This window comes from Pan troglodytes, chromosome 12 (genome assembly GCF_028858775.2).
Source record: "Pan troglodytes isolate AG18354 chromosome 12, NHGRI_mPanTro3-v2.0_pri, whole genome shotgun sequence".
NCBI classification, from domain to species: Eukaryota; Metazoa; Chordata; class Mammalia; order Primates; family Hominidae; genus Pan; species Pan troglodytes.
In genome coordinates, this window is record NC_072410.2 from 73,937,103 (window position 1) to 73,964,359 (window position 27,257).

General features: G+C 40.5%; 2 protein-coding genes across 2 annotated transcripts in view; one reads left to right on the forward strand and one right to left on the reverse strand.

Moving 5' to 3' along the window:
• LHCGR (luteinizing hormone/choriogonadotropin receptor) overlaps positions 1-27,257 on the forward strand; it is a 69,351-nt gene that overhangs the window by 15,915 nt on the left and 26,179 nt on the right. Inside the window, exons 2-7 of the mRNA XM_003309005.5 lie at positions 8,487-8,558; positions 10,558-10,632; positions 14,034-14,108; positions 16,087-16,161; positions 16,250-16,327; positions 27,002-27,070. Of these exons, the coding sequence (XP_003309053.2) occupies positions 8,487-8,558; positions 10,558-10,632; positions 14,034-14,108; positions 16,087-16,161; positions 16,250-16,327; positions 27,002-27,070 (444 nt within the window). The remainder of the gene's footprint in view (positions 1-8,486; positions 8,559-10,557; positions 10,633-14,033; positions 14,109-16,086; positions 16,162-16,249; positions 16,328-27,001; positions 27,071-27,257) is intronic.
• GTF2A1L (general transcription factor IIA subunit 1 like) overlaps positions 2,281-27,257 on the reverse strand; it is a 121,041-nt gene continuing 96,064 nt past the window's right edge. The window contains exon 9 of the mRNA XM_063788770.1: positions 2,281-2,826. Within this exon, the coding sequence (XP_063644840.1) occupies positions 2,770-2,826 (57 nt within the window). The 3' untranslated portion in view covers positions 2,281-2,769. The remainder of the gene's footprint in view (positions 2,827-27,257) is intronic.

Genomic DNA, 27,257 nt, shown 5'->3' on the forward strand with positions numbered 1-27,257 from the left:
TTTAAGTTTTAGGGTACATGTACACAACGTGCAGGTTTGTTACATATGTATACATGTGCCATGTTGGTGTGCTGTGCCCATTAACTCGTCATTTAACATTAGGTATATCTCCTAATGCTATCCCTCCCCACTCACCTCACCCCACAACAGGCCCCACTGTGTGATGTTCCCCTTCCTTTGTCCATGTGTTCTCATTGTTCAATTCCCACCTATGAGCGAGAACATGCAGTGTTTGGTTTTTTGTCCTTGTGATAGTTTGCTGAGAATGATGGTTTCCAGCTTTTTCCATGTCCCTACAAAGGACATGAAATCATCATTTTTTATGGCTGCATAGTATTCCATGGTGTATATGTGCCACATTTTCTTAATCCAGTCTATCATTGTTGGACATTTGGGTTGGTTCCAAGTCTTTGCTATTGTGAATAGTGCCGCAATAAATACACGTGTGCATGTGTCTTTATAGCAGCATGTTTTATAATCCTTTGGGTATATACCCAGTAATGGGATGGCTGGGTCAAATGGTATTTCTAGTTCTAGATCCCTTAGGAATCGCCACACTGACTTCCACAATGGTTGAACTAGTTCACAGTCCCACCAACAGTGTAAAAGTGTTCCTATTTCTCCACATCCTCTCCAGCATCTGTTGTTTCCTGACTTTTTAATGATCGCCATTCTAACTGGTATGAGATGGTATCTCATTGTGGTTTTGATTTGCATTCTGAGATGGACCTTTAATCCAGGGTAGAATTTGACCAGCAGAGAAGGGAGATGTGCCAAACAGTAGGAACCATGAATGACATCAGGAAAGTGTGAGTCAAGTTCAGGAAGTACAAATAGTTTGATTTGCCTAGGGAGGTGCTGTTCAGTAGAAACATAATGTGAGTCACACAAGTAATTTTCAATTTTCTAGTGCCCACATTTAAAAAGTTTTCAAAATGTGAAATTAACTTGAATAAAACATTTCATTTAGTCTAGTATGTATAAAATATTCTCATTTCAATATGTTATCAATACAAAAATTACTGAGATATTTTACATTCTTTTTTCTTACCAAGTCTTCAAAACCTGGTATGCATTTTATACTTACAGCTCATCTCAATTCAGACTGGCCTATATTTCAACTGCCCAGTGGCCACACATGGCTAATGGCTGCCATATGAGACGGTGCAAGTCTAGTGTATTGGTTACATGAGGGCAAGAGTGGGTGATACAACTGGTGAATAAAGATTGAGCCTTGAATGCCAGGCTGAGACATTTGTAGATAGTTTGGCTGAGGGGGTGGCACAGAAGCTGCTTGACATGAGAATGACATAGCAGGAGTTGTCAGGAAGAGTAATCTAGATTGGTCAGGGGAAAGCAACGATGGAGTGACAGGAAACCAATTAGGGGACTCTAGAATAGTCCAGGTGGAGAAAAGAATGGCCAAGAGTAGCAGTGTGTAAGGAGTAAAGGGGCTGGAAGCAAGAGACAATGTGGAAAGCAGAATCTACCAGAGACTGGGTGTTCGATGGGAGAACAGAGGAAATGTTCACGCATGGCGTCTGGTAAATTCTCAAATAATACTGAAGGGAAAAAAATAGTGTAGTAATTAAGTGTAGAGGAGGATAGAGGAAGAGAAAAAACATTCTGGTAGGCTCCAAAGCTTCATGGAGAAGCAGGGATTTGAGCTGCATTTTGAAACTGAGCTATGTCCTCAAGAAGCTGATGGCTCTTTTCAGGAGGCTAAGTTTTCACACACAAAAAACAGAGGATCATGTAGTAGAGTGTATCGACAAACATCCAAATGAACAGTACTGATGTGACTTGATTGTTGGAGGACAACAGCACCAAACCAGGAAGGAAGAAACCAATGCTTTAGTCCAGATCTGCCTCTGAATTGCCATGTGGTTTCAAAAAAGTCATTTCCCTTTTCCTAAGATTCTTTCTCTGTAAAGTGAGGCGTTGGACCAAATGACTTGTAAGCAACCCTTTCACTCTGACTCCTTGAGCCTAGTACAGTAACTGCAGGGAGCAGTCAACAATAATCAAAACCACCTGGATGTATTTTTAAAGACTGTTCCAAAGTTTTCTGGTGTAAAGCTTAACATATTGGATGTTCATCTATACTGACTTCATATTTCAGTTAACACTGAAGCCTCAGCTCCCTCTAGGTAAATGCTGAAGACAATAGGCCAATAAGTGAAGACATTCCCTGTAATGAAGCCACCAAATAGTCCGATGCCTTTGAAAGCTCGAAGATTTAAAATCATTTCAAAAGAGGAAAGCTATTTTTATTTTATTCTAAGATGAAAGCAAGTTTATTATCATTGTGAGCAGCTTTGAAAAGAACACAGAACTTCTTAAGACACTGTTAAGTGTAGAACAAGATCTTAATAAATACAAAAACACCAAATTCTTTTGAATTTAAATAATTAAATAAACCTCTTCCCATTTCAACAAGTTCATTAGGCAAAAAAGCTTTAACTGTCTCTGATTTCTCTCTTTTTTCCCTTCATTTGATTTTGTAGTGTTTTAGAATTCAGGATGTAGCTCTAGCAATAAACTCATTATCTGTGGAAAATGAATGGATGTTTGTAGCTTTCTTAAATCAATAATATAGTTGGCATTTTTAACAACAATTAGAAGGTAGTGAACACTTCACTTCTGCCATGTGTTGGGCAGAAGGAAAAGTAAAAGCTCTGGCAAGTGACCAAAATGCCTATACAGTCTTTGGAGACTCCAGATTGGTGCTGTATTTCTTCCCTGGCTCTTCTCTCCCTCTGCACCTCCTCAGCCTGAGGGCATCAGAAGGCTGCCCTGCCCTGGGAAACATCTTCTATTCAAGCTCTGAAAAACCAAGGGGAGGTGAGAAACCTACAGTTATAATTTGCTTTATGCAATACCTGTCCTTAAAAAGAGAGAGTGTGTCAGTTGAACTCTATTTTCCATTCACCCAGGGAGTTTGCTATTTAAAGCAACCCTGCAGTAAATCCATCTATAGAACAAAGAAATATTTGATAGTGCATATGTCTCCCAATTGATAGGTTTTTATAAGCAAGGATTTCCAGATTTTTTAAAAATTTTTAATATATATAACATACAAAACAAATCTTCTATTTTCTTAAAGGGGGACACTAGAGCCCACCTGACTGAAGCTCTCCAGGTAACATTACTTTGAGGATTAGTTAACAAAAATTAAACTGGACAAATTGGCTCCTTCCAAGGCCATCTGTGTCATTAAACTCAAAAGAAAAAAGAAGAGGGGCCCAAGCCCCAATCCTGGGTACCCAGGAGACATTAGAAACCACTAGGGAGGACATGATAAGGTGGCGTTATCTTCTTTAAGGTAATTAGATTTATCTGGATGCTGTAAATTTTCCTGTCACTGGACTCTGACACAGCTGCACTGAGTGCTTGGCAATTGGATTTGGCTGGGAAGGGGATCAAGTCAGGGCCCAGGTAAGAATTGATAGGAAGAAGGTCTAAAGATAGGATGGTCCTTCTGAGTAGTCCCACCCGGAGGCAAGGGGGCTGGGCCTTTATTCTATACATTGTCCAGTCACTGGATGAGGGCTGCCCAAAAGAGAAGACATAATCCTGGGTGAGGTAGCAATCTTGGTCTGTGTGTTGGTCCATTCTCACACTGCTATAAAGAAATACCCAAGACTGGGTAATTTACAAAGAAAAGAGGTTTAGTTGGCTCACACTTCTGCAGGCTGTACAGGAAGCATGGCTAGGGAGGTCTCAGGAAACTTACAATCATGGCAGAAGGCAAAAGGGAAGCAAGCACATTTTCATGTAGCCAGAGCAGGAGGAAGAGAGAGAGGAGAGGTGCTACACACTTTTAAACAACCAGATCTCATGATAACTCACTCACTATCATAAGAGCAGCAGCAAAGGGGAAATCTGCCCCCTTGATCCAATCACCTCCAACCAGGCCCCACCTCCAACACTGGGAATTACAATTTGACATGAGATTTGGGTGGACACAGACCCAAACCACATCAGTCTATAAGCATAATTCTAGGGGAGCAACTCAGCCGAGAGCTTCAGCCACCCACTCTTTCCTAGCAGTTGGCGAAATTGGTGCGTCAGTACCAAAGAGTGACTTGGGTAGCCCACCACAGTATCCACTACAGAAAGTAACCCAACTCCACTGGGTAGTCCTAACACAGGGTCACCGTCTGTGCCAAGGGGCCCAGTTTGAAAGTCAGAACTAAGCAGTAAGAGATACTAGCTTGACCCTAACCAGACAGCAACCAGGAACTGTTCTAGGGCAGCAGTGTTCCCTAAGGGGTAGAGATACAGGGATCGGGATCTGGTGATTGAGAAAAAGAGAAGGCAGGAACTAAGAGAAGCCCTACTCCTAGATGGATTCTGGGGAGACCATGCAAGCTACAGAATAAGAAATCGAGACAAAAACAAACACCAGCATAGCATGTGGGAAGGCACTGCAGGTGCACTCCTGCCCTCCAAATATTAATGTTATTGGGTCCAGTTTAGACGATGCACAAGCCTCGCCAGAGTCATGACCAATCACAAGATCCCAGTACTAGGATGAATGACTTAATTCCAGCCCTAAGGAGACAGACTGTTTCGATTTCAACTTTAACACACAACTAGAAGGGTTGGGGACCTGCAGATGAGATTAATGAGTAGATGGAAGTTCCAAGCTGATGAAGCTAACACAGACTTTGTAATCCAATTGAAGCATTTGTTTCAACATCTGTGACAAAGGCACTTGGGCAAGGTGCCACCTGCGTTGCCTCATAAATTTATTTAAAAACTGCAAAAAAGACTGTGAAAATATAATAAATTTAAGTAGCTGCATAGTTCTACAGCCATATTTTTCCACAGCCGTCTCACCTTTCAAGAGAGAATCTCCACCCTGCAAGTTCAACCTCATATTTTCCCAGTAACCCTAATTCTTTACCACCCATCTGAGGTGCATAGTTGTGGTGTATCACCCTCTTTTGCTGAGACAGAAAGGGCTCTGTCCTTCCTTTATTTTCTTTGCTTTATGCATAGCTTTCATTCCTTTTTTGACCCTGGACGACAGAGCTGCTGAACTGTCCTTGCCTTAGGCATTTTTGCCCTCAGTTCTCCTTGGCTTCTGCTCTATATCAAATGATACCGCCTAGACCTTTCCACAATAGTTCACAAAACTATTGGAATACAAGTATGCCTAACTCCAAAAAAATATGAAGGAAAGGAAAGGAAGGAGGGAAAAAGGGAGAGAGGAAGGAGGAGGAAGAAAGGTAAGCAAGCAGGCTGCCAATACATCAAAATAAACCTTTTTTATTTTCCATTTGTCTCTCTAGTACAGAAGGTTACGTTGGTCATATTTCTTCATTCAAGTAACATTATCACTAGTCCATTCAAAGTCCCTCTCTGTTTTTAGTTGTTTATTTTATCTCCTTCTCCCACTTCTGTTCCTCTCAACTCACCTTAGATAACAATTCTAGTGTATGTTCATGTGCAGGAGGAGGTTAATGTCTAGTGTTTTGTTTACATATATTTTAATTCTGCAAACAGTATATTATATCTCAGTAATTTCTTGTTTCTCTCAGTTCCATGATTTGAAGATCCACCCATGCTACTCTGTGTGCCTTTAGACTCTCACTTCTACAGGCTCTCCTATTCAGTTAGGTGTGTACGGTCCAAATTTTACATACCCCCTCACCTAGTAATGGACACCCAGGTTGCCTCCAAGCCCCTGATGCCACAATGCTGTGAAGAAAACGTTTGTACAAGATTCCTTTAAGTATCAATTTGAGAATTTTTCTCAATGTATACAGGAGTGGAATTGCAGGGTTATTAAGATCATTGTTCACATTGCTAAAAGTTTCTGGCATCATGGAAAGAATCATAGATGCATCCAATAGAGAGTGGGACACCTTCAAAGGGAGTACATTCAAACAGTTATCAACAAATCATAAACTTTATTAATAAATTCTGGAGACAGATACTTGAATGCTTAGGAACTGCTACCCATCAAAGACGAATCAGAAATGAAGATGTGACATTTCTGAAAAAAAAACATATAAGTCTGTAGGGAAAGTGGTTTTGGATTCACAGGACCACATTCTCTGTGTTGCCTCATGGGAACACATCTGTTGTGAAAAGCACAGTGCACCTGCCTAACCCCACCTCTCTCCCCATTCCCTGGCCCCCAGGACTTTTTCTTGACCCAGCCATATCCACAAAGTCACCTGCTGTTCACTTGGTGTCTCTTTTATAGGGGAGGCTCTAGTTTCACTCTCCCCACTGCTGCCTTTCCTGCTCTGCAGCATCAACATCAACGCTGCAAAATTTCAGCTTGCACCAGGGCTGCTTCTGTAGCCACTGGAGACTGCCATTGCATGATCTACAGCTTCTTGCACTTCTGTCCGACCTTTGCTCCTCATCCCTCCTCCCTACATCAATCAAAAGCTCAGGCAACCTCCCTGATCAAATCTGAACCAAACTGCTCCTCTGGGAGTCACACCATGCTCCCATTTGGAGAAGGAGGCTGCCTGCTGAGAGACTTCAGCTTCTGGGCTCCATTTGCATGAATAAACAGCTCTGAAGTGTTCTGCTGAAGCTTTTATGTAAACAGTCTCCAAAATATGTTCTGCACTGCATTATCCCCAGCAATAAAGATTCTGGAATCAGAATTTGGCTGTCAGTTTTATTGATGCTGCAAGGGGTACAGTGGAATACAGCTTTCTCTTCTGTAAATTTATTGGTTTGGCAGTGCAGAGAGCAATAGAACTGTGTTTTTAATCAGGAAGCCAAGCGAACATGATTCCAGAAGAAATATAGGAAGCAAATATGCCATCACAAGAAGATTTCTCCCCACACTGTCCCTGTTCTTCTCGGATCCTTTGTTAAATGAGTTTAGGTGTTAAACAATGTCCTTGGTGGGAATGTCTTCGGGAATAGAATCAGAGACCAAAGTTGGATTACTTTTTCTAGGTTATATCATTTCTAAGAGATTATTGAGTGAAAACATTTTTCTGAAATGAAATTTCCTCCCTATTAGCACCTAGGGAGGAACGGCTGGTAAACTGCTTTGCAGAAGAAATAGAGCGAATGTGACATGCTTCCTCTCAGGAGAAGCAAGGTTGCAATGTCTGTCCCTCCACCTTGCTCACCAAGACATGGGATTAAGAGTGACATGCTTTGGCCAGTATTGCACAGGGAAAGGATGTCTGGAGTCATTCTGCCTGGTTGTAACCTTGTTCAGGTTACTTAGTCTCTTTGTGACCCAATTTCTTCTGCTATGTAAGACAAATTCCCACCTCACACCATTGTTGAGTGAGTAAAAGAAGGTCACAAATGGGTGTGTATAACCCACACAGTAGCTTACAACTGTAGCAAGTCCCTTCTGGGACTGTAAGAAATCTTACTTTCATCTGCCCATCATGGAGGTGTTCTTTCCTAGAAGCTTAAAGCAGTCTCTGCTGCATAGACATGTTAAAAACAAGACAGCATCTTTCACCTTTGTTCTCATATTCCTGATACTCACATACTCACTTCCCACCTGAAATATCCTTGCCCACTCCCTTCCTCTCTGCCAGTCCTTGGGCCAAACCATTAAACCATTGTAGATACTCAATAAATGTTGGCTTCATGTTCATCCCTGCCTTGCAGTTGCTTTCTCCTGAGTTATCTTAACCTCCAGTTCCTTTAGCATTCACACATCATCCTATACTGGTTTTGCATTTCTGAGTGTCACTCTTTTCTCAAATCTTAAGTACAGCATAGATTTTATTTCAATTTCAAGAATATTTAGATTTTTCCTGTGGGTATAAGTGAATGCCTGAAGGAAATGTTCTCATAGACATTCCCCGCAAATGACATGAGATGCCCATGTGAGTTAACCATAGGATCAAAGTTGTCTCTTTGGAATAATATTGAAATAGGCTACCTGGGAAAGACAGTAGAGATCAAGATGGGAGCATGTTCTTAATGAATCTTCTGTTTTCCTGCCTGCATGATTTCCAGTTGTATTTTCATCATTAATTTCTCCACTCTACTCAACATAGTTTTTGTCCATCTTCCCAATCAAGTCTATAGGATCACTCTACAACTATTTAACTATATACTTGGTGCCAAGCCCTGTTCTTTACATGGATTATCCTGATTAATTATCACAATGACCCTGTGAAGTAGGAATTATTATTGCAATTTTACAGACAAAGAAACTGAGCTGGAGGGCTTAAATAACATGCTTAGAATCACATAGCCAAGTAGTGGGACAGCGAAGATTTGAGTCCAGGTATGCCTAATCTCAACGTTCACAGTCTTTAACCACAAAATTATACACTCTTTGATTAAGACCAAGAATAAGTCATGGCACATCTCTTCATTGATTTAAGTTAGAATCCTCAGCCTGAATCCAGTTCTTGGGAACTCTGAAGTCTCTGTCTCTCACACACATACACATACCCATTTTATTCATGAACTTAAAAGGCACCCTATCATAAATCTTAAACTCTTGGATTTCCTTTTTTCTTTTCTAGATCACTTGCCTACCTCCCTGTCAAAGTGATCCCATCTCAAGCTTTCAGAGGACTTAATGAGGTCATAAAAATGTAAGTAAGTTACTGCATATCAAAAGACATTCGTAATTGGAATAATGAATTTTTTCTAAGAGAAAACACATTTGAAAGGGGATAATTTTTCTAGGAAAGAAATTGTGTTTAGGATACTCACATATTTTTATCTTTGTAATACAAATAATAACTAGAGACCTTTGAAGAAAAGGTATGATTTTTAAGAGTCATTAAAATCCAGATAATTAACCTTGCTTCAAATAACTGAATGCATTTTATAAGTGATGATATACCTTTTAAGGAGAAAAAAAGATAGATTCCAATCATAAAAATTCTCCTTCTGCTAGAGCAGCTATTCCCTTGTGTCACATTTTTAGATAACACCCACATAGGAAAAAAAATGTGTTGGAAGTTTATTGTGCATCAGAAGATAATCTTTATATCTAAAATATAAGTATATGACAAAAACACAGTATTTATAACTATATTGATGAAAGGCATTTATCAAAAGTGTAAAGCACCTGGATAATGCAGTATGATCTCATGTTTGTCAGACATAACTTCGATCATTTGTTTCTGGGTTTCAGCTTCTAGGACCAAAGTTCCCATACTTGGAGAGAGAATGTTCTCAAGGGCCCAGTATTCCAGCATCTTTCTTAATATTAGCCTGAGTCAAAGGACCTCATGGCCATTGAGTTCTCACAGTGCATCTCCAATCTTAACAATCCACTGGACTTTGGAAGCAGATTTGCATCTCTAAAGAAGATGCTACAGCATTGATCTTAGCTCCTTTGGGAACCTCTATTGCCCTTTAGGGTATTAGTAAGCAATTAGAATATTTAAAATAATTCCTCAAGAATTACTGCGTATTATAGGAAATTCCCTGCAGGTTACGGACTTGTCAGTTTACTTGAGCTTAACCCACACTCTTCTGCTCTCAAGTTGGAATGTTGAGTTTTGATAACCTTTAATGCATTAAGACCTCCTACTGAGAAAAGGAGCTACAGTTAAATAAGCAAACCAATAGGTAGGAATAAGATGAATCAGCCAAGAACAATCCATTCCTGTGTTGTTAAGAAAAGACATTAGCTACCTTAGGCTCTGCCTTTCTGTGGGCTAATGCTGTCATCAGTCTGAAGCCTTCAGTGAGCCTTAACCTTAGAAATAAGCAAATGTACAGTTTGTGAATTTGAGACTTTTTTTTCAACTGGCAGGAAATGGTAGCGTATGTTGGGATTTTAGGGTAACATTGGCATGACTTACATGCTTGCGAATCATATATGACAAAACTGGTTTCTTTATTTTTGTATTGTTTTCAAAAAATTCAATTATTCATTACTGCATTCACTTATTCATTCATTTTGTACTCTTAACGCTGTGCCAAGCAACATGAAGCCACCAAGGATTCAGAAGTGAATAGAATATACTCTTTGTCCTCAGTTTGCTCACAAGTGAGAAAAACAGTCAAGGAAGTAGGTAATTGTAATTCAGGATGGATACCACGTGCAGGAGTTGACCACCTTGCAACGGCCTCAGCACGAGATTTTGGGAAACTAAGGGTTAAGAGTTATGAAACAATTCAATCCATATTAAAGCCTCACTAGAGTGACAGAATTGGGACCCAGAGATCCATATCCTAGTCTTGAACCTTAATGTAAATACTATTTGCCTCTCCTCTCAGGGCCTTAATTTCCAGAGCTGTAAAACAAGGGAATCTGACTAGATTTTCTCAAAGGGCCTATGCAATTCTAACAATCTGTGGCTCTGAGTCAGAGATAAATAAGAGAAAAACTTGTCACATAAACAGGGGCTACTAAAACTTGCATTTCAACTGCACTTGGGTTGTAGGTGCCCATCAGTGCTCCTAAAGGGAGATGTTAGCACTGTATGATTTGGGGACAACTTGCACATCTTTGTTCTTTTCAGGGGGACACAGTGGTGTCCCCAGTTGTTGGGTCACACACATAGCTCATTAGCATGCAGACGCGGTCATTTCTTTCATGTTTCTTTCTCTTTTTCCCCCTCCTCTCTTCCCTAGTGAAATATCTCAGATTGATTCCCTGGAAAGGATAGAAGCTAATGCCTTTGACAACCTCCTCAATTTGTCTGAAATGTAAGCATCAGCTAACAGACAGTTTACTGCTGTACACTATTACCCTCACTGGCTGGAGCCCACTTGGTATTTGTATTCAAGCATCCACTGCTAGGAATCCAAAAGGAAAAGACTACAGCAATTACTAGGTCTGGGCAGGCACTAATTTTTCTCACTGCAGTGGCCTGTAGGTTGCTATGGTGACAACCGCTTCTCCCTGGGAGCTGTATAAACTCTGAAATATCACAACACAAAGAGAGAAATTAAAATTGACATTATGAACTCCTGCCAAGTAGCTCTTGCCTATGGAGGGTATGGAGTACTTGGGATAGTGGGAAAATTTGGAAAAGAGCTTAGAGATCATAAATTGGTTCATTGGGGGCTGTTTTGGCACATTCACTCATTCAGTGAATGTTTCTTGAATACCTACAGTGTAAAAGCTGTGTGATAGGCATGTGTGTGTTGGGTTTGTTGGGTTTTGTTGTTGTTATTGTGATGTTTTGGAATTAACTCTTAGAAACAACCCTTGCCAAAGTATCATTTCCCCAAAAAATCACAAAAAGGATAGGAAAAGACTGGTTCAGTTCAGTTTTCAAGTGATGAATCTGTGGCCTGAAGAGGTTAACCTACTTGCCTGACATCACACCGCAAGTTAGTGCCAGAGCTGAAATTAGAAATCAATGCACGTGACTTCTACACCAGGCCCCCTACTGCTGCTTTTACTCAGGCCCAAACCTGAGTTTCCAGAAGAGCACTCAAACTTTACCTACTTTGGAGTTTCAAAAGTTAGGGAAGGGGAAAAGTATTAGCATCAAACTTTTTTTGAGCTCTGTGCTTGGCATTTCTTCTATGTTGTGTCATTTAATCCTCACAGCTACCATGCAGAGTGGGGGTAATTATCCCTTTCGTCCAGGGGAAGGAATGGAGGCTTGGAAAGGCACAGAAACTTGACCGATGTGACACTTCAGACCAGGGGTATCCAATCTTTTGGCTTCCCTGGGCCACACTGGAAAATGAATTGTCTTGGGTCACACATAAAATACACTTACACTAACAATAGCTGATGAGTTTAAAAAAAAAAACAACTCATAATGTTTTAAGAAAGTTTACAAACTTCTATTGGGTCGCATTCAAAGCCATCCTGGGCCACATGTGGCATGCAGACTGTGGGTTGGACAAGCTTGCTTTAGACCATGGCAGGACTGGGATTCAATCCCAGACTGTCTTTCTTCAAAGCTCCAGATTTTCCACTATACCACAGGGTCCCCCTATAAATGACCCAATGAATAATTACCTGAAGAGAATAATTAATTGGTAAGTACGTGAGCAACTACCATGTGTCCCATACAGGGCCAAATGCTGTTGGAATACAGAAGAGATAAAATATAAATGTCCACCATGAGATGACAGTGTAGCCAGGGAAGTGAGACTACTCACCAATTACAGAGAAATCCAAAATAATGAGTAAGCGCAAAAGACATAGTCTGGACTTAGCTGAGAAGCAGAATCACACATTGGGCTCATTACAATTACAGACGACAGTACTATCCCAGACCTGGAAAGCTGCAGTTTTAACAGACTTCCCAGGTAATGCTAAAACACAGCTTATATTGAGAACCACCAGGGCAGCTAATGATAAATAAAGCTTCCCGTGATGCAAAGCAACATTCATCAACAGAAAGAAACATAAAGCACTCTCAGGGAAAGTTTATGGATTCCCAAAGAAGGTCCTAAGACTAGCATGCTAGCTCCATGAAGGCTTTTTTTGCTTTGTTCACAGCTGTATTCCCAGCACATAGAACGATGCTTGCCACATGTAGGTGCCCAATAAATGTTTGTTAAATGAATGAATGACTGGGCTAAGGTCAGGCCCCAAAATTCTTTTATTAAATTTCTTTTAATCTTTTTTTTTTATACAGGGTCTCACTGTGTTGCCCAGACTGACCTCAAATTCCTGGGCTCAAGTGATCCTCCCACCTCCTTGCCAAGTAGATGGGACTACAGATGCACGCCACCACACCCAACCCAAAAGACCTTTAGAGATAAAAGTCCCTTCCATCCCACCCACATAAGGCTCTATATGGCCTATGATTGTTTGACTCAGTTGTTGTAGAAATAATTACAACAAAATATCACTCACATCTGAAGAATCAAAAGAGCTGAGAAGATGGAAACAGGCACAAGTGGTGGGTAACTGTAGTGTGGTGGAACAAGCACTAAACTGAGGGTCAGAAAAACTGGGTCACATCCAAGTTCTGCTACTTCTCAGCTGTGTGACCAAAGACAAATCATTCAACTTCCTAATTTCAGCAACTATTATAACTATTGTTAACACTGGTTGAGGCCTTACTGTGAACCAGACACATATATTTATTCCTCAAAAACAACACTATAAGGAAACCAAGACACAGAGAACTTAAAGTGATATATCTAAGGTCATATGATTAGTAAAATCAGAATGAAAAACCAAGTTGACTCCAGAGCCCATGCTCCTAACCAATATACTACATTCTCTCTATAGAACAAGGTAATTATTATTTCCTCAGGTGGCTGTCACCTGGATTAAGAAAGCCAAAGGCATTTACTGGCCTTTTATTGAATACAAAGTAGACAGGACTTAGCAATGGTGACTACTTTTTGTAGAGTCACAGTAATTAGGGGAATGAGGGAGTTGGGCGGGGAGGGCAATAACATCACAGTGGTGTATGGCTGTACTTTTATACTTTGCCAAACCCTGCCTCATATTATCTCTACCTGTTCTATTACTTAAAACCTACTAACCTGTGAGGCAGGAAGACTATGTAATATTATTATACAAATTTTACAGAAGAGACACTAGCTCAGGGAAGTTAGGAGGCTGGACATCATGACACAGCAAATTATCTTCAGCATGAGTATAAAATCCCCCAAATTCAAGCCTCTGGCTTTTGCCCTGTGCCATTCCACAGACTGGTGCCCCTCGGTATAACTGCTCATGTGATTGCCGGCCAATATGAAGAGGACGAGTTTGCTTACATGGGAGAGTAGGTAATTTGCTCATCTCTCCTGAGAGGAATCTCTCATCACCCTCAGTGTACAGGGTCCACAGTGGGGCAGAATCTACTTGGCCAGGAGCCCTGGATGTCGGTGCTGTCTGTGGTGGGGGAGAGGGGTGGGAGGGTGCAGAGACAGACTCCCTGCTCTGATCCTTATACCCACCTCTTTAGAAGCTTGAGAGCAGTGCTTCCTGGAAATAGGGAACTGGCTCTCACCAAGCCATTTCCATCCCCAGAGTCGCTAGGGGTCCTCCCAAGCATATGAAGGTCGCCTGCTTTTGCTGATGCCATTTTCAGCCAGCAACTTCTGGTGACCATGATCTCACACATTTCAAACAATACACATCTATTAAACAGCAGCTTTTTTTTTTCCCTCTCTTTTTACAGACTGATCCAGAACACCAAAAATCTGAGATACATTGAGCCCGGAGCATTTATAAATCTTCCCCGATTAAAATACTTGTGAGAAATTTTCCTTTTTAAGCAATTGGGGAGGGGAAGATGGGCATCTGATGAAAATCAAAACAAGGAAAAGGTTGGAAAGATTTTGTTTAACCATATACATGGCACTATTTGCATGTTCCTCTTCAGCCTTCTGATTTAAATTTAATTGTCATTTCTTGTCAGCCACCGAGCTGGGTGCTTTTGCATACATGTAAGTGGTTCCCAACATTTTATCAGTCCTAAACACCTGGGAAGAACATCACCCCTCTGTAGTGATTTTCAAGGTTGACAATGGGTATGGGAGATGGAGGTCATAACACTTTAAAAAGGGTAAATCAGAATCTCTGAGGTGAATAGAGAGTAGGTGAAAGTGAGAGTGGCAATTCTGGTTTGACTCTCATCACGGGTTAAGAGTTTCTGATCTCCTTTATCTCATTTTTTTCATTTGTTCATTAAATGAAAACTTTTTAAGTATTGCCTTAAGGTAGACACTGTGCCATATAAACTAAATCATTATTTTCCACTTCCCATTAATTCTAACTAAGTCTGTCAGTTAGCATTAGAAATTGAGTACCACTGTAGCCTGCCACAATCATTGCCTTGTCAGCAATACCAAAATTCCTGAAAGCTATGAATTTATCACTATGGATCTTTTTACATATCAAGTCATCCCTATTTACAAAGAAAAATTTGCGTCTCCCTAAAACAGACATCCCTCTTTTTTCTTTAAATTTCATAAACTCCTCAGAGAATGTAAAGCCCACCTCCCATCACTGCCCAAAAAAAGGAAAACAGAGAGAAGGGACATCTCTCTGGTACTTCACGTCATCAGTCTTGCTCTGGGGCCTTCTACAAGAGCTGCTACTGGAACTGGCATAGCTCCTTTGTTAACTCTAACACTGAACAATTCCAAACTCAGGTGTTCTGTTTTTCCAAACCTCCAGGGTGTCTATAGGGCACATAAGCATACGGTAGCATCAACTACTTTGAAAAAACATAAGAAACTCCCAGAACCAAATTTGACCACTGCAGCCTCTTATTATCTAAGAATCATTGTCTTTATTAAATAGTATTTTCATCCAAAACTGTGATATTCACCCAACCCAAGTACATGTTGCAGTCTAATCCCACACTGCTATCCCCAGCTGTAGACAGAGCAGAGATCCAGTGTGACCTGGGCTTTTGGATAAGAAGAACCAGAGAGAGCCAGAAGAGAAACCTGGCTTTGTTTCATTGTCACGAGGGTGACAGACAGTTCATATTAGTTGTCCAGATCCCATGACTGGTGAATCTAAAACTCCAGTGGGGAAATCCAGATGCCTAGACTCTGAGGGAGCCCCATTCTTGTAATAAAATACTCTTCAATTTCACCTATCACTTAAGCCTCTCTCCTCTTCAGAGGCTAAATAAAAGGTGGGAAGAAAAGAAGAGCCTTGAATAGTCCCAAACACCAAAACAATGTTTAGTGATTTCAATGAGATGCAAAGAAGAACTTCCTGAATTGCAAGATAGCTAAATAAGGGAAGATTTTTAATAATGAGCAATATGGATTTATCATAAAAGATTAATTTTCTTGAAGTATTTGAATCAAAACCTGCTCCAAAATTTAAGGATGCTTTCTCGAACTATCAAGAGCATGTAATAAACTAATTACCAAAAGAAAGTGGAATGCAATACGGGAAAATGTGATTGATTTAATAAGAAAAGACAGGCTACAAATATAAATGAGAAAGACCTTTAAATTTGGCCCCAGTCCCCAGGTCTCTAAATAGGAGTCATTAGAGCATCTTCTCCCACAGCATGAGGGACTTCTAAATTGCAACAATCTTTCTCAGCTAAAAGTAGTCCTGATAACACCAAACTCAATATTTTTAAATTTAATGTGAAAGTTGTATTTGCAAAATGCCTTTGTACTCTCTCTTTTTATCTTTATGTCTTAATGACAATCACTTTTACCCACTCTCTGCCCACACCACTACCCTGTCCCTAATCACAGGAGCATCTGTAACACAGGCATCAGAAAGTTTCCAGATGTTACGAAGGTCTTCTCCTCTGAATCAAATTTCATTCTGTAAGTACCAGGCTGATTGCTATGCATAACAATTTCCTATTTGCAGCTAAAATTTAGAAAGTAAATATTTCTCATTTCTTTCCTCAAGGGAAATTTGTGATAACTTACACATAACCACCATACCAGGAAATGCTTTTCAAGGGATGAATAATGAATCTGTAACACTGTGAGTAAACTCCCAGATTTGTGTTCTGCCATACAGCCTCCTGCTAGTCTCACTACTAGGTTGGGGTGAGCTTTTTCTCATGTTTTACCACATTCCTCACTCACTGGTGACATTCTTCTTAACCTAAAATGCTAAGGGTGGAGGGAGTTGTGTAAGATCACAGCTGGGTCATATGTTCACATGACAACCAACCAAACAATTCAGTTTAACCAAACAGGCCCTGAGGACTTTTAGTGACTGAGTCTCAAACTTATGAAATTGTTCACTGCATTAATGAAGAATGCTCTAAGGCTGGGAAGACACAGTCTAGAGAGGAGTGGCTTTCCTGGATTAAAAAGAGCATAGAAATTTCAAGATTTCAACAGAGAAGAGTTTGGAAGGATATTCTCCAAGTAGGAAAAGTAGTTGATCAGTGGACCTTGCTCTGTCTCTCTCATTTTCGCCTTCCTCTTGGGTCCCTCTCACTTTGCTTCTGAAGCAACACTATCTATACTCATTCTCTCTATTCCTTAATGCTTAAAAATAATGTGTTTTTAATTGACAGTTACTCGTCAGGTTACCAGGCTATCCCTTTCATGGTGTTTCCTAAGGCCTCACTATTCAAACTATGAGCCATGATCTTCAGCATCTTCTGAGAGCTGGTGTATAAGTCCATTCTCACATTGCTATAAAGAACTACCTGAGACTGGGTAATTGATAAAGAAAAGAGGTTTTAATTGGCTCACAATTCTGCAGGCTTTGCAGGAAGCATGATTCTGGCATCTGCTCAGCTTCTGGGGAGGTCTCAGGAAACTTACAATACTGATGGAAGGTGAAGGGTGAGCCAGCACCTCACATGGCCAGGAGCAGTAGGAAGAGAGAGAGCAGGGAGGTGTCACGCACTTTTAAACAATCAGATCTCATGAGAACTCTATCACAAGAACAGCACTAGGGGGATGGTGCTAAACCATTCATGAGAAACCACCCCCATGATCCAGTCACCTCCCACCAGGCCCCACCTCCAACACTGGGGATTATAATTTGTAATGCAATTTTGTGGAAACACAGATCTAAACCATATCCTCTAGTTAGAAATAGCTCACCGCAGACCTACTAACTCAGAATATGCTTTTTACAAGATCCCAAGTGATTCACATGTACATTAAAGTTTGAAGAGCACTCCACTAAGATAACTCAACCCATGTTCTTCACAGGACACTTGCCAGACTTCCTTCCCTCTGGAATCCCTGCCATACATCTTCACATGGGAGCCCTCCACTGCCGTACCATTCAGAAGCAGCATCCTGGGCAGCATATTTTATTTTATTGAAACTGAGTCTCGCTCTGTCACCAGGCTGGAGTGCAGTGGCGCAGTCTTGGCTCACTGCAACCTCTGCCTCCTGGGTTCAAGTGATTCTCCTGCCTCAGCCTCCCGAGTAGCTGCGACTACAGGCGTGTGCCACCACACCCAGCTAATTTTTGTATTTTTAGTAGAGACAGGGTTTCACCATGTTGGACAGGATTGTCTCCATCTCTTGACCTCATGACCTGCCCTCCTTGGCCTCCCAAAGTGCTGGGAAAACAGGCATGAGTCACCACCCCCTGGCCTCATTTCTTTATACCTAAAGCCCAGTGACCCTGATTTAATTCTGCTCCTAAAATCCATATCCCTCTCACTCTTTCTGCTTTGGTTACAGCCCATGGCAAAATTGTGATGAGGCAATAAAGGAGCTCACCCTTAAAGAAAAAAGAGAAAACATGGATTGGAATGACTCTGAAATGAAGAGATAGATGTGAAGCAAAAGAAGAGATCATCTCAGAGGACTCTCTTTTATATCACTGGATTCTAAAAATTGGTATCCTTGGTGCACTGCCTTTGTATAGTACTTTTACTTTGTGTAGTGTAATTTTACATGTATAATTGCCATGTTACAAAGCTGTGACCATGTAGCTTCATCTCAGATTACTGCAATCAAAAGAATACAGAGCGGCAACCAAAAATAATTTCAAAAATAACCCATACTCTTTACTTGCAACTCTTGAACACCAGGAAAGAGATTCTGTTGATCCTAGAAATATTTCTCAACAGTCTCTCCAATCCTGCCACTTCCCTCACACACCACAGCTCTACCGGCTGCTTATAAAGTGTTTTCAACTCACCATTGCATAATGGATCTGGAACTACTCATTCATCATGTCCCCCACCAAAAACAAGGTATTCAACAAACAAATTCCAAATGAGGTGATATCACATGCCTTAGGATTTGCGGTCTCCCCACATGTCTATATCAAGAACACAAAAGACATAGGATTAGATTCATGTCCTCGAGAAGTTCATAGTCTCAATGAGGGGGAAAACATAAAATAATAATACAAGCTAGTAGATATTCACTATGAGAGTGTGTGGTACCTAGAAATAAGATCTTAGAGAAGTCCTTTTGGGCTGGGGAAGTCAGAGAGGCTTTATGGTAGAGCTAACAGATTTGAATTAGACCTCATGGAATCAGTAACATTTATATGGGTAAATGTGAAAATAGCAGCTAATATGTATGTAGCCCTTATTAAATACCCGCACTGTTTTTAAGTACTTTTTAAGTCCCATAGCAACCTTATGAGATAGGAACTATCAACCCTACTTTTAGATGAGGAGACCAAGGCATCAAGAGGTTAAGTATCTCTATCTCAGGTCAAGATTTCTTCCCAGACAGTATGGCTCCAGAGTCATGTTCTTAACCATTATGTGGTACCACAACATACAGAGAAACGCAGAGTAAGGAATCCAAGTGAAGAGATGGCAGGAGCAAAAGCATGGCAGGAGGAGAACAGGGTGAGGCTACTACTTGGGAGTAAACATGCTGTTTAAGGAATGGAAAGTGAGTTTAGATAACTGGCTGAGATGGAGAGGACACTGAATTGCAGAGACCCTTAAGTGCCAGGACAAGGAGACAGGCTTGGAGGTAACTCTGGAAAAAGTAATAAAATAATCTATTCAATAGAGTAGGCTTTATTCAAAGAACACAAATATCCACGACTCCCTTCAACTTTGATCTAAATCTAAAAATAATCAGAGACCAATAGGTATTCCTCCCAGGTAAATGTACAATGATGGGAGTGGAGTGAAGTAGGAACGAAAAGGCAGAAGACATGGAGGAGGGTGAAGAAGAAAATCAATGTTGGGATAATCCATAGGTAACTATGAGCTCACAAGTCTGGGCCACCCCACCAGACTCAAAGAGTAACCAAAGATTCCTTCTCACACATCATACTTCAGTATGTGCACAGAGAGCTTCATGGTTTTCTTATGACAGGGACATTAACTTATGTTGCTCATGATTTTAAGAAAAAGAGTGCATGCCAGTAGGGTGTAATTTCCCCATGCTGAAGTTAATAAAGATTGAGGCTCCATCTCTGCCAGAGAGCCTGTGGGACATTGTAGTTCCATTCCCCTTCTCATTCTTGGCCCTTCATCTGGAAGGGGAGTGATTAGTCATTTGCCTGGCACTTGTTCTCTGCTGAATGGGCCCCTCTGTAAGCAAAGGATCGTGTGGAGCAGCCTGCTGGAAAAAGGGTATTACTCTTAAAGAGGAAAGCCTTATTTTCTCAGCTATAAAGTTCAACTCTCTAATTAGAAAATAATGAAAGCAAGCCTTCTCTTTTCATTATTAGTGGTATTTGAGATTTTGCTTTTTGTAGAACCTGTCTTGCCCTCCCCCTACCCAAATCTTTACCAACTGTGAGCTCATTTAATGAAAAGAAAACACTTCACTTGATGCTGGAGAAACTCAGTGGGGCTAATGCTAAAACTATGCATTATGCTTTTATGTCCCTTTATAGCCACTTTGGTTGTTCATTAAATCTCCTCAAGAGGCCACCTTGAAATGCCCCTCCTTCCCAAATAAGCAGAATTTAACTGTGCTACCTTCAAAATATTCTAGGTGATTGGTCACACCAGTCTCAAAAAAAGAGACAATCTTGATTCACATCTTAACTCCACAAAGAAATGGAAAGGTCATAGCAATTAATTTTCTAAGACCCTACAGAGAAGTGATGTCTGGAAAGGCATGACGATTCCAGGCTGCACCCATGACAAGCCACAGTAGAGAGACTGCTGGGTCTCTCTACTGTGTTGAAACAGGGAGTCTGGGCTTCAGTCCTGGCTCTGTGTCTAACCAGCCAAGCAGCCTTAGTCAGGTCATCCCACTTTGACATACCTCTGTCTCTGTCTATTCAAAGGGATTACTACCTCCTTGTGTGAATCAAATCACTTTGTGTCAACTACACAATCACCACAATTACAATTAATCACAGTTAAAAGCTCATACTTAGCAACCTGGAGCAGGCCAGTTGTTTCAGACCATCTTGAAAACATCACATCTCATCATCTCCTTTTAAATGTTTTTTTTTTTTGAAATTTTTAACTGACAAATTGAGGCACTTTCCATTTGTCTTTTAATTGACAGATGGAAAGAACAGTATGATGAAGGCCCCTATGCACCTTATGTAGATTCATCAACTATTAGCAGCTTGCCACACCCACTCCATCTCTATGTATGTGAGTACATACCACACACTGCCCTTTTGCCAAGCCATCCAAAAGAAGTTTATAGACATCATGATATTTCATCCCTAAATACTTCAGCATGTATCTCCCTAAAACATGGACATTCTACATAACTACAATGCCATCACACCTAAGAAAATCAACATGAATGATATTATCTAACCTACAGTCCATATTCCAATAAAAATATCTTTTATAGATTTTTTTGAACTAAGACTCCAATCAAAGTTTATGCATTGCATTTTTACTGTTATTTCCCTTTGTCCTCCCATCCTCACTACCCACATCTTTCCCCCATCTCCCAAACTGTCCAGCTTCCTTCCTCTGTTCTGTATGACATAGGATCCTTTGAGGAGCCCAAGACAGTTGTCTGGATTCAGCTGACTATATTGCCATGTCTAGATTCAGGTCAAATATTCCTACAAGAACACTGCAAAGGGGGTGCTGTGTCTCTCACACTACACTACATCAAACCAGGAAGTACATTATGTCACACTGTCCCACTACTTGGCTGCTTGCTTAAGGCAGTGACCGCCAGATCTCTATTGTAAGAGCACATTTTCCTCTGTCATTAATAAGTAAACTATGGTGGTACACTTCGAGTTCATGTGACTATTCAGTTGGCCAACAACTTTTCATCCAATGGTTTCAGCCTCCACTGATTATTCAGTTGTTACAAAGGGAGTCACAAAATGGTAGTTTTTACATGCTATCATTCTTCTACATGTATTAGCCAACACCTTTCTGTAAAGAAGATGCTTACTTTTTTCCCCCTTTCCCTGTTCTCTCTTGGTCTGTCTGTTTTTGAGTATCACTATAGAATGTGAATTTTTCAAAAAACTTATTCAACATTTTAGAATCCTTTTTATTTTATTTTTTTTTTTTGAGACAGAGTCTCACTCTTTCACCCAGGCTGGACTGCAGTGGCGCTATCTCGGCTCACTGCACACTCTGCCTCCCGGGTTCACACCATTCTCCTGCCTCAGCCTCCCAAGTAGCTGGGACCACAGGCACCCACCACCATGCCCGGCTAATTTTTTGTATTTTTAATAGAGACAGAGTTTCACTGTGTTAGCCAGGATGGTCTTGATCTCCTGACCTCGTGATCCGCCTGCCTCAGCCTCCCAAAGTGCTGGGATTACAGGTGTGAGCCACCATGCCCGGCCTAGAATCCTTTATTGTTATCATTCTTTCTGATGCCTGTCACCCTTTTTATTATTACATATAGTAAAGACATATAAGTTGACATGAACATGGCTGAGGTAGAAAGAAACATGAAAACTCAGTGCTGCTGAGAGGCAGGAGGCACAGCAATACAGGGAGAGGGATCCATTGCTATAGAGACTATGAACCCCCAGAAATGGGTGGACCCTGATTCATAACTAGAGTTACAGCAGCACATAGTAGTAACCAGGTCACAGTTACCCATCTAACCACTGCCAGCACATCCACTAGGGAAGTGTCTTTATACATAAGGAATTATTCAGCTATAAAAGGACTTCAGCAAAGTTCCACATAGGGAAGAAAGTGGTGAATTTAGGACTTCCTTTTCTTTTCTTTAGAATGCTGTTTGTATAGTCATTTGAAAAAAAAATTGCTTACAAATATACCACCATATTTTCTAAAAGATATCTTCTAAAACGGTATGCTTTGCCTTTTAGCAATGGGTCCACTTTTTTGAGACCCTGAGTATCTGTAAACATAAATTAAGCTTTCTTCTTCGAAATCATCCAGAAACCGGGTGATCCAAAAGGAAACTATAGAAGAATGTCTAATACTGTTAATATTAGAATCCCAGAAGTGCTTTTAGAGCCCCAGGAATATTTGGGGTTCATGATAAAGCAGCATTCAGAATTAGAGTATCATCTGTGATTAATATCTAAAGCCCAAATCTTATTTTGAACAAAAAGGTGCCATTCTGTCCGATTCACAATTACTAACATTTGAGTAGAGAACCTAGACAATGCTTTAAAGTTAGGTACAGCTATTGTAATAGAGGAGAAGTTGGGGGAGGTGGAAAATCTTCATTTTTGTGCCTGTGACAAAATCCTCAAAGTAAAGCAAAGGAAGCCTTTCTCATTTAATTCTGACACCATGATGTTTTGGAAAAAAGTTATCTGAAGTGACTCTCCAGATGTTTTTTTAAGGGCATTAAAAGCATTGTGCAAGACTGACAGCATGAGGTCTCCCACTCACATTTGTAATTTCTCCAAAGTAAGGAAGCTTCTCTTTTAATCACAACAAGGCAGCACATTCTATTGTGTGTGACCGGTAAGAAAAGAGACAAGAGCAACTGAAACAGTGGGCCACGTTGTTTAGAAAGTTGAGACAAGCAGGACTGAGGCTATTCAGAAAAAAAAAAAAAAAAGACATGGAAAATGTCTAAAGGCAAAAAAGTCCATGACGCTAGTACAGACCAAAGGTGTTTGAGAGCCTTCAGCATGTGAGTACATTTAGTGCAGCCCAGGCCACTGACCTGACTTGCTCTGCCCAGGAAGAGAAAGACCCCCTACTTCATTGGAGAAGGATGATAGTTCAATTAAACAACACGCTTGTATTTCACAGAAATCCTGTCCAGAGCATGGAAAGGGAGATCCTTTACCTCTGTTCTGGTCAGAAGGCTAGAGGCTACTGAAAAATATAATAATAATAATAATAATAAGATCAACACATTAAGCATTTATTGTATTCCAGAACCTACTTATAAATGTTTAACATATATTTACATTTTTAGTCCTTACAATAGCTTTATGAGGTTGATACTATTATCATCTTTTCAGATTAGGAAACTAATGTACAGAGATGGTAAGTAACTTGCCCAAAGTAATTCAGATTGTAAGCAGCAGAGCTGGGATTCAAGCAATTGGGTTCAGTCCTGCAGACTTAACCACAAGGGTACACTTGTGACACTGTGAGTCTAACAGAAAAGCACAAAATCCTAACATGTATCAAACAAGGATCAGGGCAGCATGCAGCTGTGATGAGTAATGGGCATCTAGACATCTGTTAGCAGCTTTGGTGAAAACAAAGCAAGGGCTATCTTTTCTTCATCTACTCCATGTGTAGTGCGATCATCACTTAGAAGGTAGAGAAAGCAATCCAGGGACTAGACTCTGGACACAATTCCAAGCCAATGACCATCTGATTTGCCCCATGGGAATGATGAGAACAGTATCATCCTATGACATACCCTAGGGCAAAGGTTCTCAAACTGGCATACTGAAGGCTCACTGGGAGAGCTTGTTATAAAAGTGCATATTTTTGGATACCACTATTAGTTTCTGATTTAATAGGTCTGAGTCTGCATTTTTGACAAGCAACTCCAGGTGATTCTAATTCAGTGGATGGAGGAGAAAGTTTTGACAAATACCGGGCAAGAGTCTAAGAAATCAAACTTAAGGAAGTTCAGAAAAAGATTGTGATTCCTTTATCTGAAAGAGACTGCTATAAAGCAATTCAACCCCTAAAATGGCAGGAGACTGCCAAAGACTAATATCCTAGGTGCAAAATTTTAAAAAATTCTGGTGAAATTGAGCTTCTAAGGAAGCAACAAGGTTGTGTATAATTATGCAGACAACAGGCATCAACCCTGTACCTATGTTCTCAGATTCCACAATATAGAAGGGGAAGAAAACTACTGAGAGTGGCATCCAGTAATCCAACATGGTAGAGCTAGTATGTGAAACTGATTGGCTTTGCCTCCATTGCTTTATCATCAGCTGACCCATGATTATATTTTATGTTTTTATTGTTTGCCTCCTCCAGAGAAACATATCCTCCTGTATCTAGAACAGTGCCTGGCACCTGGGAGTATTACAGTAAATATACATTAAATGAATGGGATGACCAAATGAGAATATGTAAGATGAATTTCTTACCATAAATCATAACCAAACAATTTTGAAGGCTATTGACTTAGATGGAAATATAAGTTATTTGAGAAAGGCCTGTGGTGTGATGTAAAGTTAAGCTCCTTGTATCTGCCAAGACCCTAGCTTCTCTTTGCAGGGTTGCTGGAAGCTGGCCAGGGACAAGCTGTGGGGTGTAACTTGAGAAATGGTTCGGAAACATGCTTCAGATTCTGCAATATAGAAGGGGATGAAAACTATTGAAAGTGGCATCCAGTAATCCAATATGGGAGAGCTAGTATGTGAAGCTGTAAACTCTGAAGAATCTCAGAAGAAAGCATATGAGAGCCTGGGAAACCATGGAAGCCTCCCCTTCCCGGGGAAAGGCAAAGCTGCTGCTTTACTCAGGCTATTGACTGAGCTGGGCACCAGGCATTCTGTGAGGCCCCAGGAGTTTAAGAAATGAATTAAATATTCTCCCCTGCCCTCTTTGAACTGAATCTAACGAGGAGACTTAAGAATTATTTTGTAATCTCTAGTTATATTTTCTGAATTTCAGAGCTTAAATATTATACTTCAACATGAGTCACACCTTTATTTGTATGTCGGTTTGTCTCAGTTGTGTTGTGGCTTGGTGGAAGGAGACCATACATACATACACACAGAGTACATACATGCTGTTGATGTTACACACATACACACACCCCACAATGTGAAACTCCATGCTCATTTTGTTTAACAAAGACTAGAGAGGCCTTGCAGACAACAGCTACCTGGAGCAGGAACAAGTGAAGCATGTTTCTGAACCATTTCTCAAGTCACACCCCACAGCCTGTCCCTGGCCAGCTTCCAGCAATCCTGCGAAGGGAAGTTAGGGTCTTGGCAGATATAAGGAGCTTAACTTTACATCACACCACAGCCCTTTCTCACGTGGGTTTTACATCATCATTCACAAAGAATTTATACAAATATATTTCCATCTAAGGCAGTAGCTTTCAAACTTGTTTGGCTATGATTTATGGTAAGAAATTCCCATTTGGTCATCCAATTTATTTAATATATATTTACTGTAATACTCCCAGGTGCCATGCACTGTTCTAGATACAGGAGGATATGTTCTCATGGAGGAGGTAAACAATAAAAACATAAAATGTAATCATGGGTCAGATGATGATAAAGCAACGGAGGCAAAGCAAATCAGGGAAGGAGTATAGGGAAAGTAGGGGGAAACAGGAAATTGGTGTTTTAAATAGGGCAGCCAGTAAAGGCCCCACTGAGAACACGACATGAAATACAATCCTACAGGAAGAGGATGGGTAGCCCATGAGGTTATGAGTGGAGGAAAAGTAAAAAGAATCAGCAAAATTGATGTGCTGGATGTAGCCCCAGACAAAGCATATCCTAGTCCCATTTATGCCAGTTGTAGGCTTTAGACAGGTCACTTTCCCTCACTGAGCCTATTTCCTTCTTTGCAAAATGACAATGTGCTGCTTGATTCCCTCTAGACTCCTTTGTGGCTCAAACATTTCCCCATATCTGTGTTCTAAGGATCCTCTTATGTCTTATTCTGGGTAGAAGTATATATGTATGTGTGTGTGTGTATTTATAGGTATATATCATAAAAAATGGTGGGATAAAGTTTCATAAACATTAATACCCTAATCACTTGCAAAATGCTCTAATACTTTTTATTTTTTCTATGTAGATTTTTTAAATGCTGGTTATGCCCAAGTAAATTGATTCACTATCCACTAATGGTCTTAAAGAACTGTTTACAGACATTGAAATCTTCTTGGTTGTGGAGCCAAATCTGACATCAGCAAAACCACATACTCATCCAAGAAAAAAAAAAAAAAAGTGGGCTCAGTGCTGGAGGCTTCCTCTGCCCTCAGCTTTCAACACCCAGAAAACCCATATGCCCACACAGGCCTGCAAAACCAGAGGAAAGGCTTAAGTGTTAAACATCTCTGGCCTTGGATCCCAGCTATGCCACTGTTTTCCTTTGACATTAAGCAAGCTACATAACCACACTGAGGGTTAGGCTTCTTGTCGGTATAATGGAAATGATGATGAGGATTAAATCATAAAATAAACATAGAGTGGCTGATGAAGTATCTAGCACTTAATAGACACTTAATAAATTGATGGTGGTGGTGATGATGGAGAACTAGATATTATGAATGCCTGTAATAACGTTAGTGATATATGTTACAGGAGGAAAAATGTGTTTCCAAACTGTTTCTTTCAGTTTCTTCCCATTCCTAAACCCTCTCCTCCCTCCTTCAGCAAACTATATGGAAATGGATTTGAAGAAGTACAAAGTCATGCGTTCAATGGGACGACGCTGACTGCACTGTAAGTATTTGCTTATTTCCCCAGCTCAGGAATAAAAATGAAATATTACTCTGGCTACAAGATCACATGCAATCTTCAGCAACTAACTCAGGGCAAAAATAAACTTTCAAGTGGCTAGCCCTCAGTGTTTCATGCATGTTACTAGGCAACTGGCTGGCTAGAAACCCCAGAGCACCCTGATTTCAAA